The sequence below is a fragment of the Hypomesus transpacificus genome, chromosome 25 (assembly GCF_021917145.1).
Source record: "Hypomesus transpacificus isolate Combined female chromosome 25, fHypTra1, whole genome shotgun sequence".
Lineage (NCBI taxonomy): Eukaryota > Metazoa > Chordata > Actinopteri > Osmeriformes > Osmeridae > Hypomesus > Hypomesus transpacificus.
In genome coordinates, this window is record NC_061084.1 from 5,804,775 (window position 1) to 5,818,289 (window position 13,515).

General features: G+C 40.9%; 3 protein-coding genes across 3 annotated transcripts; 1 reads left to right on the plus strand and 2 right to left on the minus strand.

Moving 5' to 3' along the window:
• Positions 1-611: 611 nt before the first annotated feature.
• LOC124487132 (transmembrane protein 272-like) lies at positions 612-4,534 on the minus strand. Its single transcript, XM_047049214.1, has 5 exons — positions 4,234-4,534; positions 3,101-3,171; positions 2,887-2,937; positions 2,469-2,663; positions 612-2,250 (listed from the first exon to the last, which is right to left on the minus strand). The coding sequence occupies exons 2-5, from the start codon at positions 3,150-3,152 to the stop codon at positions 2,009-2,011; spliced, it is 540 nt and encodes a 179-aa protein (XP_046905170.1). The 5' UTR covers positions 3,153-3,171; positions 4,234-4,534; the 3' UTR covers positions 612-2,008.
• Positions 4,535-5,734: 1,200 nt separating this feature from the next.
• On the plus strand, positions 5,735-8,513 carry LOC124487144 (RNA-binding protein 4.1-like). Its single transcript, XM_047049227.1, has 4 exons — positions 5,735-5,840; positions 6,371-6,790; positions 6,871-7,502; positions 7,802-8,513. The coding sequence occupies exons 2-3, from the start codon at positions 6,382-6,384 to the stop codon at positions 7,470-7,472; spliced, it is 1,011 nt and encodes a 336-aa protein (XP_046905183.1). The 5' UTR covers positions 5,735-5,840; positions 6,371-6,381; the 3' UTR covers positions 7,473-7,502; positions 7,802-8,513.
• A 2,661-nt stretch (positions 8,514-11,174) lies between these two features.
• On the minus strand, positions 11,175-13,058 carry tifa (TRAF interacting protein with forkhead associated domain). The gene is made up of 2 exons (XM_047049130.1): positions 12,865-13,058; positions 11,175-12,254 (listed from the first exon to the last, which is right to left on the minus strand). Exon 2 carries the CDS (start codon positions 12,212-12,214, stop codon positions 11,621-11,623), a length of 594 nt encoding a protein of 197 aa, XP_046905086.1. The 5' UTR covers positions 12,215-12,254; positions 12,865-13,058; the 3' UTR covers positions 11,175-11,620.
• Between the last annotated feature and the right edge of the window lie 457 nt (positions 13,059-13,515).

Below are 13,515 nucleotides of genomic sequence, written 5' to 3' on the forward strand. Positions count from 1 at the left end.
GGGGGGGGGGGGGGGGGGGGGGGGTGGAGAGAGAAAAATATATCAACATTTAGTAGGCTAATTGAGAATGTCTCCGTTTTATGTGCAGTTACGCTAAACGTTTTTTGTTCTTAAATGTCATCTCACCATGTAACTGCAATGGCTGTGAATTGTCTGTGTCCCTCTACTATTGCTCTTTGTATTGCTGTGCGCTCTGCGCACACTGTGAGCCCATATGAGGCATTTTCAACATTACAACCTGTTACAATACAGATAAAGCACAGTGGTTATGTTACTTTACTTTGATGCCATAATATAACTCGGAAACCACACATTACCTGTTACTATTGCGCCGTCTACCGTCAATATTGCAGCACCGACAGGGAACCTACTGTAGGGGCAATACGCCATGTCCCGAGCTTGCAAGCATTTGGAAACCAGCTCATGGATTTTTGCGTCGTCTGTTTAGAACGGGATTTGGCAAATGCAAGGAAAGAAAGAAGTTATCACAAAACTGCCGGTGTCATAACCATCTTAACATTTTATATTTAGCATGTATTAAGGCCAAGGTGAAGAGTGTGCTTTATTCTATCCTATACCGGCTGCAATGTAAGATTTTTGACTTGCCTGCCATATGGTTTGTAAATTAAGTCCGGGAGTGGAACGTCAGCAATGGGAATTGAGAGCCCTCTGAATTATGTATATTTTTTACAGACCGGAAACACGTTCGGATTCACTTTTGTTTGCTGTTTCCTCTTGGTTTGGAGGGGACGTGTCGCTTGTGCCTCGTTAACTTTCCCACCATTGGGTAACTGGAAGAATACGTCATTTTCTGAGGATTCTCCAACCAGTCATTTCTACTACGTGTCTAACACATGCAGCTTTTTATTTATTTATTAGAAAACATATTTCACAGAGAGTACAATGTTGTACAATGTCAGGCAGATGTATGTGGCCAGGATTATAAGTCTATAGAAATGTGAAATACTTTAAAACTATCTTGAAACATTGGCCAAATATGGACAATGTGAAGATAACCAGTAGACCTATGTTTAAACATGGCTGTTTGAAAAGTTAACAGCATGACAAGACTAAAAGGGGAAGGAGATAGACCCCCTTATTTCAATATTTTCTACATTTTCATGTCAGTCTTTCTGTTTGGCTGTGGAGACCTGTCCAACAGCACACAATAGAAGAGACCTTTGCTACAGCTGACAATAAAGATCAGGAATGTGATGGTTTCCCACAATGCGTTCCAAAATGCAAAGGTGTACAAGATTTTGCTACAATACAGCCCATCCTCCATTGTTGGGTCATAGTTGGGCTATATAGAAAAACACTCACACATTACCTGCATAGATTAAAGTGAACATGATTGTCATAGACTAAGATGAGAAGAGTAATCCTAAAATACATTTATAATACAGTACAGTAATAGTAAATAATATCCAGTTCTGCCTTTCACCACCAATTATTAATAGCAGGTAGTGGATATATGAGGTTGCTGCGGGAAGTCATTTTTGTTCATCCTATGTATGAAAAGACATGTTTTAGTTGGTAATCATAATTTTCAGAATAACAATAATCACAGTGAAGGGGGAAATGGCTGCCATATAACACACAAAACAAGGATTCTATGACAGTAAAAACAATAGCAGGGACATACCCACATTAAAGCACAAGTGTAATATACTACATCATGTTACACACAGCCTGCTGTATCTGTCTTCACAGTTGGTTGGTAATTTGTTTACATGCACTTGTGAGGATGGGAAAATATTTGTCCTTTAGAGAGAAATCTCAGGTAAGTGGGTAACCAGGACTTCTATCCTGAAGAACCCTCTGGAACAGTTGCTGTCCCCTTATCCATGACAACCCTTCCATCACCGTCTGTACTGATACTCTACTAGAGACGAAAAAAAGAGGGAGTACAAGACAGCTGGACAGCTTGTTCACAGAAAAACTAAAAGGACATCTCCCATTTCCTGTTATGAATATCCATGGATTGTCTAAAAACACTGAAGAACCGTCAAGCCTCTCCTTCAGTGTCGTATGTTTTTTGGTTTGAGGGAAACAAATGGTGTCCCCTGAAGGCCAGTCTCACACAGGCGTAGAGAAGAAGGTACCCCCCACTAAGAATTATTAGGCCCACAGCCACCCAGCTGAGGTTAGTGAACCAGAAGGCAAACCGGTACAAAGTTTTCTGGCAGTATTGTTCTCCACTGGTTGGGTTGTAGTTTGGATTATGTGTAGAATAGACCCACACAGCCCCTAAACACACAGAAACAGAATGTTGAAATGTCACATTCTGCTTGCATATTATTAAACATGAGTGCAGCACAACACAAAACTATATATATTTATTATGTTAGTGTAGGAGTGGCAACCCAGGATGTTGCTTTCTGGAGTATCCCTTCTCTGTTCTGTGACTTTCACACGGATCCTAATCCAATGATTGCTTGCACAAACACACACTCCTACATGCGCACCTGAGATGAACCAGCAGAAGTTGAAGATGATGATGAGGTAGAGACACAATGAACACATGAAGCGAAGCAGACTCTCATCTATCATTGCGGTCCTGATATAGATCAGTAGCAGGGAGGCCATGGACAACACTCCAGTCACTATCAGGTAGACAGGGATGTAGGGCTGGAGGGGGCAGGTGTTCAGGTGCATGGCCCCTAGCAGTCATAGATGATAGGAGATGAGTAGGTTACACAGAATATAAGGCAGGAGTGTAAAATGCAAATATAATTTGTTAGCTTTGTTAATAACTTAATGATGGTTTTATTTAGCCTAGCTATCTCATCAGCCTGACAGAGCACTTACATTAAATTCACCTTGATATGTTCCATTTACTTGTATACAGTGTGGTAGTAACATACTTGAAGGTGCAGTACATACCTAATCCTAGAGCTGCTATCAAAATCATCCAAAGGATTATGTTCCCAACAACTGCGGAGAGAAAGGGTGGAAGAACAAGAGGAAGGGAGAGAGAAAGAGTTGAAGAGATGCTTTGACCATAGAAAAGCTACTGTTCGTTATGTTAAAATGTCAAGTAAAATATGTAGTATTTCATAATTAAAACACATTATTTGCAACATGAGAAGTTAATTACCTATGAATGAGACCACTACTGCAGTAAATTCAGGACTGTTGGTACGAACCATCTTAATTACGTGTTAATGCCTAGTATCAAAGAAAGAAATCATTTCGATTTGTGTTAAATGTGAACACGGCGGATAATCCAGATCATAATAACATTAAGCAGAACAAAAATGTATTCAATTGATCTGTTTTACCTTTCTTAAGCATGTAAAGAATGATTCTACAGGAATGTGAGCCTCTACTGAATCATGTGTTGTCATTTTGTAAATGTGTGTATGTGTTCAGCCACAAAGTTTGCATCATCAATCAACCCACACGTCGTTGAGAGAGGATATGTTGACATTTCCCCTGAAGTCTGAATTACTACAACACTGCACTTAAGTGTTGTTCAATCCAAATGTCTGCATGTACGCTGTCAACAACTGAACACTACCAATGTAGGACATTTCAAAAGCCCCTCTGACACAAGGATGTCTCACAGGGTGTGTTGCTGGGATTAATGGGACATTCATCATTGATACACTGATGTTCTTCAACTCTGTGTTACAATGTTATGAACAAACTATTACATTTAAAAAGATTGGTTACAATGTGTCTGAAGTTAAATCAAAGAAAAAGGTTTTTGTTGTGATTTTCTTTTTGCTGGATACCACCTAAGCTTAACATTAACAGTACCAGTGTCATTCCAAAGCCTAACCTTACCCATGTCACACCGAACCCTGAAAATAATTTTCTGATTTGCCAATTACTAACTATGAATGGAAACCATTGAAACTATCAACTATTGACATTTATACATATATGTCATGTACAGGTGTCAGAATATTGTGTTTTTATTATTGATCATTTTCCTGCATATAAGATAAAGTTCTAACACTCAGTGATTTAACACCAAATGCAGTTTGAAACGATAGAAAAATTATCATTCAATTCAAGTTTTAAATGTAGAACATGTTTCCATGGATAAATGTGCTTTACATGGTAGTCCACCAGTTTAATACAACAGTACAATATAGCCAGCACAACGAATGCTAATCCTATCAGATATTGGATAACACTAAGAGGATTCTGACATTTTCTCTGAGAGTGATTCAAATTAAAAGGGGATTTGTTCAATTCCATTGCATGCATAAATGTTCTTACCTTCAATTATTATGGTCCAAATGAAAAAATTGAATGTGTCTCTTGCCTGTCTACAAAGATTTTGATGCCTTGAAGATGGAAGGTTTCACTGTACAAACTACACACATTACACATATTACAACACAGGAGTAAAAGGAAGTGGGCAAGTTTGAAATGTCTTTACTGATGTATTTAGTAACTGTGTTTGAAAGCAAGTTTTTTTTTTCTATCCCACTGACTTTCTTTAAACAATTCCCCGTGGTAGTCAGAAAATTTCATATCAGAATCAGAATTTGGTTTATTTGCCATGTATTGCATGTATTCCCGGTCGTGTCAAATGACGTTGTGGCAAGGCACTTCACCCTACTTTCCTCGGGGTAATGTCCCTGTACTTACTGTAAGTTGCTCTGGATAAGAGCGTCTGCTAAATGACTAAATGTAATGTAATGGAATCTGGCATGTTTAGCTGGGATAGCTTGTCCTGAAGCAGGGCAGGGATGATGGTGTTGAAGGCAAAGCTGAAGTCTGGAACAGGATGCTGGTGTAGGATGCTGGGGAGTCCAGGTGAAGTTGGGTGAAGAGGAGGGCCATGTTAACGGTGTCATCCACAGACCTGTTGGCTCTGTATGCAAACTGCAGTGGGTCCAGGAAAGGGTCTGTGATGGATTTGAGGGATGCCAGCACAAGGCGCTCCAAAGACTTCATTACCACAGAGGTCAGGGCGACAGGTCTGTAGTCATTGAGTCCTGTTGGCTTTTTGGGCACAGGGATGATGGTGGAGGACTTGAGACAGGCTGGCACATGGCATGTCTCCAGGGAGGTGTTGAAGACGTTGGTAAACACCAGAGACAGCTGGTCAGCGCAGTGCTTGAGGGTGGCAGGAGAGACAGAGTCCGGCCCAGCTGCTTTGCAGGGGTTCTGCCTCTTGAAAAGTCTGTTAACTTCACCCTCCTGAATGGAGAGAGTCGTCACTGTAGAGGGGGGGAGGGGGAGGCCACATGGGTGGAAGGGGGTAGATCAGGACAGTCCAATTGTCTTTCAAATCTGCAGTAGAATATCCCATGCTTACCTTTAAAAACAAAATATTTTACCTTACTGTAAGCCAATCTTGTTTGTGATTAATGTAAGGTTGACAGAAATATAACCACAGCATGTCATCTTTATTGTTATTCATAGTTTCTGCATGTTATAGGCTACTGTATCTTTGTTTGTATGATCAGACAGTTTATGCCTTACATTGTCAAGTACAGACTAATAACTATTAACTAATAATTTAGTGTTCTTATACTTTGTTTTTACCGAGACTATCTTGTTACTTTTCAGTCCGGTGGTTTAAAAAAAAGCATTGAAGGCCTACTTCACTGGCAAGGCTTATCAAAACTTGCCTTCGGTCATTACATCATCACGACTTCCTCTGTGCATGCGCACAATCAGTGAATGCGCGGTTTGTGGGTGGGACAAGTTTCTTACACCGATTTGTCCAATGAGACGGCCTATTCAACAGCAAATCGTCGGCAGTTGGATCTGCAGTTTCTACAGACATTGTGATTCACCAATCAAACACCGGACTCTGAATGAGGCGATTTCCTGTACCAGCTTCAGATTTCAGAGGCAGCAGAGGTTGTAAGGTAAGATAATTGAGCATTTTAATGTATACTTTGAGGCGTTTATCTGCAGATGAATGGACCAAAGCCATTCATTGTATTATGTAATATCTTAATGTTATACCTGTACTGAATTGTTTTTTTTTTATGAAGGAGGATTGTTACTCCAAGTTAATGCTAGCTAACATTAGCTCGTCACTCAAAGCTGGCTAACAGTGTTAGCTAGCTAGCTAGCTAGTTATAAGCCATGTCAGACAAGCGGAAGTGCTTACCCACGTTTGATAAACGGAGAACCAACGTTGCCTTAACATGTACTCCTCTCACCGTTTTTAAAATTAATACTATTAGCATTCTATGATTATAGAACACGTCATGTAACGTTACTTATTCATCCCTGGAAGCTAAATGTGCCTTTCAGTTAGTTTCAAGTCAGCTGGCCGACTATTTTCTGTCGATGATACTACCCTGTACTATTCACAAAATCCCAGTGAGTCATGTTGCTAAATTTATTCTTTCTCCTTCCGTGTTCATCTTATTGGTCCTTTCTAAATTAGGCTATATAAACATGGTGAAGATATTCATTGGGAATCTCGCTCAGGAAGCAGACAAGGAGGAAATTCAGGCTCTCTTTGCAGAATATGGCACAGTGACAGAATGTGCCAAGTACAAGAACTATGCCTTTGTCCATATGGATGACCGCAAGTCTGCCACCAAAGCCATACGGACCCTGCACCTTCATAAACTGCATGGTCGACCAATAAATGTGGAGCCTAGTCGAGGAAAGAACCAAGCCCCAGTCAAACTTCATGTGGCAAATGTAGAGAAAGGCTTTGATGATGAGCTCCGTGCGCTGTTCGAAGAGTATGGCACAGTCACAGAGTGCGCTATCGTCAAAAACTTTGCATTTGTCCACATGTCCAACTCCGATGAGGCAATGGATGCCATAAAGGGCTTGGACAATGCTGAATTTCAAGGTAAGTAAATGCGCTCGTCTGTGTGGGGTCCCTCTTTGTTCACTTGAGCCAGTGTAGATAACGACAGTCTTCCTTCCTAGGCAAACGGATTCATGTACAGATATCAAAAAGTCGACCCCGAGGCGAAGAAGAAGACTACCCACCTCCTCCAGACAGAGCAGGTTACTGGCCCCTCCATTACCCAGGGGAGAGGCCTGAGCCCCCATTCAGAGGCCGCCTTGGCTACCCTGCTCCTCCTCCCCCACCGCCCCCTCCCCTTAGACGGGCCATATATCCAGAGCGAGCCTACGAACGCGAGAGAGATGGTGGCTACGGGGTGGTGGATTACTACGAGAAGTACAGAGCTCGCCCTTACGGCCTACCGTCCTATGAAGATAGGCGTATGGGATCCATCCCACCTCCACCACCTCCTGCCTCCGCCCTGGTCAGGGAGCGCCTCGCCGCGTCCTCTCCCCTCGACCCGTACGAGCGTCGCCCCATCCCCCCTCCCCCTCCGTCTTCGTACTACGCCCGGGACCGTAGTCCCATCAGGAGAGCCCTTCCTCCCCCTGTTCCCTCAGCTGGTAATGGCTACGCGTACGAGCGCTCCCGACTCTCCCCGGCGCCGATGTACGGCCCTCCTCGCCCCAGGGACCCCTACGCGGACAGGGTGCCTCCGCCTCCACCGCGCTACTCCTACTAGACAGACTTACGGGTGTTTGTGTAATTCAAGGTAAGACCCAAACAGCAGGATAGGATCACCACTCATGGTTAGCTCGTTCATTTAGCACAAATATACCCATCAGACAGGTTCTGAGGCAGAAATGCTGGTTAAGGTTCCAGCGAGGAACAAGGAAATTAGTCTGCTTCAACATATTAACTTCAGGCTTTGTAGATTTACCAAATCTGCTTCAGTTTAGATCTAAATGAAAAATCAGTAGTAAGATAGGCCGTAATGAATGCTGGACATTTTGATGTAACACTTGCGCGAGTAAAATGCGTTTGACTTGTGTGGTTTGCTTTTCTTTCCAGGTTTAGAATATCTGACAAGATCGTCGTTGTCTCCTGATGCACGTGGCGCTATACCCCTTCTCTCGTCAGTGGCGGATTGCGTTGCGCTCGCCTGAGACTTACTGGAAGATACTGTATTGCTTAAACCGTACTTAAAAAGACAAACGCTTTTATGTCTTCGGTTTCGTCCTTTTGCTTTAACTGGTTTGCCTTCTTGTTCTGCATTTTCTTGTTCAGGTTCTTTAACTGTTTGGAGTTTAGGGTTATGGCTGATGTAAAGACTATTTTTAATTTGAGAGAATACTGTTAACGACCATAAAACACAATGGCTTTCCTAATTTCCCTTCTTTTAAATTGGGTAAAACTTATTCCGCTGTGACATGTACAAGATAATCGTTAAACAGTGTGTAATATGATATACAAAATGGGAAACAAAAAATTGCGTTAGAGAAATACAACACACAATGACTTGTGTAATCAATCTAACAATGTTAGTGGTGTAGCAGCGTTTTCATTTGTCGCAAGTTGGTTGTGGACGGTGTCTGCCGATATTTAAGATTTGCGACGCAATGTAAGCACAGCTATTAAACCAAACCACAAGTGTGATTTCCTTTGTCAAATTGTGTTAAATAATCTTGCGCAAATAGATGCCCTAAAGCGTTTATGTATGATTTTCTTTTCTTTACATATTGCTTTTGATTTTCACATTTTTAATAAACAGATCTGATCTGAATCGACGTTTTAACTCTCAAATCTTTCTACGGTAGTTTTGACCTTTGCTGGCGGAGCCAGAATTGGCAAGAGCTACAGCTCAATAAGAGACAGACAGCTCACTGTCCCAAAAATTACTTAAATATGGTCCATCTCCAACAATGGATAAATTGTTCTTCACAAGAAAACTGTGTATTGGCCATTATGCTCAAATCTTTCCTGCGAACTCTGATCTAAATCGCTTCATTGCAGTCCCTATCTCTACTTTTACATTCACACCACATACTAGTCACTCTTCCCATTCCATTATTGATTGATTTCAAGTATATCTCCTGAGCTAATCATGACCTGTCATTCTTCATATCCTTTCTGAAACTGAACCTTGGTATATTTAGCGCTTTCACTTTTTATAGGTTGTTAGAACCGTGATCTGTGGATAGGTGTCGTTGAAACACTGCAGGAGACAGCAGCACAGTGGTAAGTGTCAGAGAGTGTTACCTCGAGTCAAACACATGCCAGAACAATATTCATGTGTTGGAAAGACTTTGTCTAATGTCACAATTTAGCTGAGTACTCTTGAAAGTTGCTGGCCTTATGATGTCATTGTTCCTCAGGAAACTGGCCAGTGCAGTCCTATGTACGTTGATGAAGGCAGGCCTAGATATTGTATCAGATTCATACCAAGGTATCTTGATTTAAATCGTTGTTACTTTGACTGATTTCAATTAAAGTTTCCAGTATTTAGCTTTTGTGGAAGATTAAAGTATCTGGTAATGACCTTCTGACATGTACTTGTTCTGCAACTATTCTTATTCCGATACATTGCTTAGATTAAAAAAATGTATTTTATTTTTGTAGGAGGGGATGCGACTGTCTATGATGCTGAAATGTCTGCTGACCAGAGGTTTTGTTATCTGAAGTCAAGTACTACCCTTAATTGGAAAACTACAATACAGTTTAGTATTGCAGTAACAGCTTTCAAATCACTTGCAAATTAGGGCTCATGCAGTATGCCAAAGATGCCAAGACGAAGAGCGTTTCACTGTACAATGGAAAATGCATCAACTGCAAAGACAATAGTACAGTAAAAAGGACTATACAAATATTTTGAATACCTTAGATTTGATATGCAGTTGCAGACCAATATGAACCAGTCTGGTGGTTCAAAACGTGTTTATGAAAAATGTCCTTGCACCTTACCTATAGTGCATACTATAGTAAGCACAGATGCAGCACCTACTAAAGAGTAATGAAAAAAATGTGGTTTGGGATATGGACATTGTTTCCATACTTTACTGACGTGTTGTCTATGACTACAATTCACTGTTGATAATTGTACATGTAACTTTTTTCTTCATCATTTGAAGAAATGGCAATGAAAATAAACCAATTAAGTTAAATAGTTGCTTTATTTCAGATTAGTGGCTGAATTATTTCTTTGAATATCTGAATGAATGACTGATCGTCTTTAATTGCAAATTGGTTATGATGTCTGGATTTTTATCCTATTTTACAGTAGAATGTATTCAGAAAGTCCTCACCAATGCATAACCATCATTACATGGCAAAATTATTTTCAAGATTAACAGCTAGACACATCATTAGAATGAAGTTAGTTTATTAAATCTTTACACAAGGAACTGCAATGTCAGAAGAACATCTGTCACTATCGATGCAAAGCAGGTGTCATGGTGTAAAGTAGTGTTTGCCCATTGGTGCTCAGGGGAGGTTTGAAACCATTTCAACTGGGGTGGCCAAGCTGGGGCCAGTTGTAGTAGTTACATTAAACATTATTGTTGTCTTATAGTTTTATTAACTCCATTGCAGGAGTAATACCATGTTTATAATTATTCAGACTACATTTAGGGGGGCCACAAGGGGGTACAAGCTTGTTTTCACAGGGACACTGAAAACTTGTTGAGGCCTAAAGCCTTCTCTACTGGTTACCTGGCTAGTAAGCAAGCCCAATCCTGCACTCCACTTCAAGACGAGCCTGGGTTATAACCCAGCGTCAAAACCTGCCCCACAGGTATACAGCCCAGAGTCACTGACCCCAGTCTAAATAGTCAACAGGTTGTTTTACATTCCTGAGACAAGACTAGGGCTCATGAAAGCCATTCAATTGGGTTGTGGATGTTGGGCGACATTTTAAAACCTTTAAAAACCTTAAAGGGTAATAAGGGTTTTACCCTAAAGGGTCGGAACATGACGAGGGAGAGGACCTGCAGAAGTATTTCATCCACCTGTAGATGAGGTAGCGACCAAATAGTCAGAGGTGGCTGACTGAGTGAGAACATGGTGAGGTATCAAGAGAAGATTGGAAAACTTGGACCTGCCTATTACTATCACAACTCACTGTTTTCAGCACACTGGAATGAAGACGTATCTCATAAAGTTTTGTCTGTTTATGATTGACTTAGCTAGGATTGGGTGTTGAAAAATGATCTGGGAATAGTGTTCTATGAGGTAATAACCATGAGATTGGGTTTAACATGAAACTAGGAAATGTGATCACTATCTGGCACTGTAATTGTGTTGAATGCATTACATGTTTACAGGTAACTTGATCTATGAAAACATGGGCCACCAGTAGTCTTTGTCTTTTCACAAAAGCAAAGAAACTGGTCAAACAGCATAGTGAATTGGTTTCTTGTTAGAAGGCATAAAACGTGATTACATAATAAGTTAACATTTGTTATATCTTTTTAATGTATATTATCAATCATATGAACATCATTTTACAATGCAAGTGTTGGTGATTAAATACTTTTGTGATGATAAAATAGGTTGCAGATTCAGGTGATCCACATTAGGTTGGAAATTATTATTTTAAAGACAAACACAAGTGATTAACAAAAATGTTTAAAGTAATACATAATGTAGGATTGTATGATTCTCAATGTACATCTCTCCAATCGACAGTACACTCTACCAAATGGTTAAAATAAATAAGATACGTACATTATAAAAGTAACAAATAAGCCTCAATGACATGACAATTCACAGTTTTTTCTTGTTACTGTAGGCTACTTTCTATACAAGAACGTAAGGCTCAAACAATTTTCATAGCAAAGACACTAAGGCATTCGTAAAAAAGAATATTATATCGTCCACACTGGTTGATATGACTTACGACTGGTAGATGTATGTCTCATCACACTCTAATGGTGCATGAGTGCTTATGAGTTCCGCTGGAAAGCCATGACTAACATCATGGCCTAAACCTGTGTCCATAACCGGTGCCATGTTGGACACACCCAAACCCATTTCTCTAGAGGGTGGCACAGTCAGCACCCCGAACTCCACCTCAAAGCTCCCCTTAGCCTCACCCGGCTCCCGGCAAATCAGGATCTCATAATCCCCAAACCGTAGGAGGGCCTTGGCTAGAAGCTCTGCCCTCTCTAAGTAGTCTAACTCTGATCCGTTGACCATCAGATGTCCTTTCTGGCTTAGGTTCTGCACAGTGAAGAGCAGGTCAGGGCTTTGAGCAGTGCGGTAGGCCTGCAGGGATAGCTGTTTGCGTGAGACTCGAGGGTCGTCCAGGATATACTTGCAGACCTTTTGGTCCCTACCCAGCCTTAGGGGATCCTCAGCCTGGTGTTTGCTGCTGCAGTCCAAGGGAAGATGACGGTACAGGCCCCTGGAAGCCTGCTGGGGGTGGTAGAACTGGACCTGAAGGCAGGTCATCCTCTCCTCAGTCTCCACGTTCTGCATCCCTTCCATGGTGGGGTTTGTGGTTGGAGCAACACTGTTTTCACTTCACCTATTAATGTGAATAATAATGTATTAAATGATTGCATTAGCTTGCATTCAGAAGAGAGAATTATTGAAGATTATCATTCTTTGAAGACTTGTTTCTTTTTGCTCTTGATTCTTTTTGCACTACTTGTTTGTCCTGTTGCACTTGTTTGTCCTGTTGCAAACAATTGCACGTGCACTTTCTGTAGAAGTGTGTAGCTCTTTTAGTTCTAGGTAGTTCAGAAATACATGTAGTCTCATGTATTTGAGATTACAGTCCAGACCCAGTCTGACCTTGTTTTGTTCTGTGCATCTGACAATACAATACTCTATTTATGCTGTTTTATCTAGTACCATCGTCCTGGAGGAACGCTGTATCGTTTTATTGTGCACTGTAGGCTACCATTAAAAATGATCGAAACGACAATAAAAGCCACTTGGCTACAAAGTCCATTATTACTACACGTCAACGTTTCATCTGCAACTTTCACCAACTGAACAGTTTTTAGGCAGAGTTATTACAAATGAAATATCTGAAATCTAGGATTGACAATACAAATAGCCTATCACAAACAGAATAACTCGACAAATAGGCCTAACACAAGTGCATTTTAAATCCAACAAAAGTATTTTACCATTTAATCCTTCATTTTCAAGAGCAGAACTTCCTTTATGAACAAAAAGCAGCGGACTGCGGTTTAAGTAACGGGAGCTCAAGGTTATTGTCGAAGTGGAGAAAAGGATGAAGGGGAGAGCCTGTTTATTAGACATTCTCTGGGGAAGTTTCGTCAGCTTCCTCAATTCAAGTCCGGAATTTCCCGAGTTTGTTTTTTATGGTAAAAAAACCCCCAGTGGTTTCACTTTCAAGACTTGAACCCACTTAACCCACAGATTCGAAATTTTGCTTTGTGCAGTAGGCTAAAGTGGACGTTGGTTTGTGGTTAGTAGGATACGATACTTTCCAACAATATGTCAGCGTTTATTCTTGCCTAGAACGACTCTTGTCTCTTGGACACCACGTTACAAATAGGCATAGGCTACGGAATCTCAGGTTCTTTGTTCATGTAATTATCTAGAAATGCCCCCCCAAAATCAACATGCTCTGGGAAAACGTATTTTATTTAAAGACCTCCCTCCCCCACCTTGTTATTGAATGTGGTTTATAAATATCACTAGGTTGGCATTTTATAGGCTACATAACTATGGCAGGGGTGTTTAGTATCCTATGATCCATGCTTCTTTCTCCAAGTCTACCCATAGCCCTAAGCAAGAACAGGCCTACATAC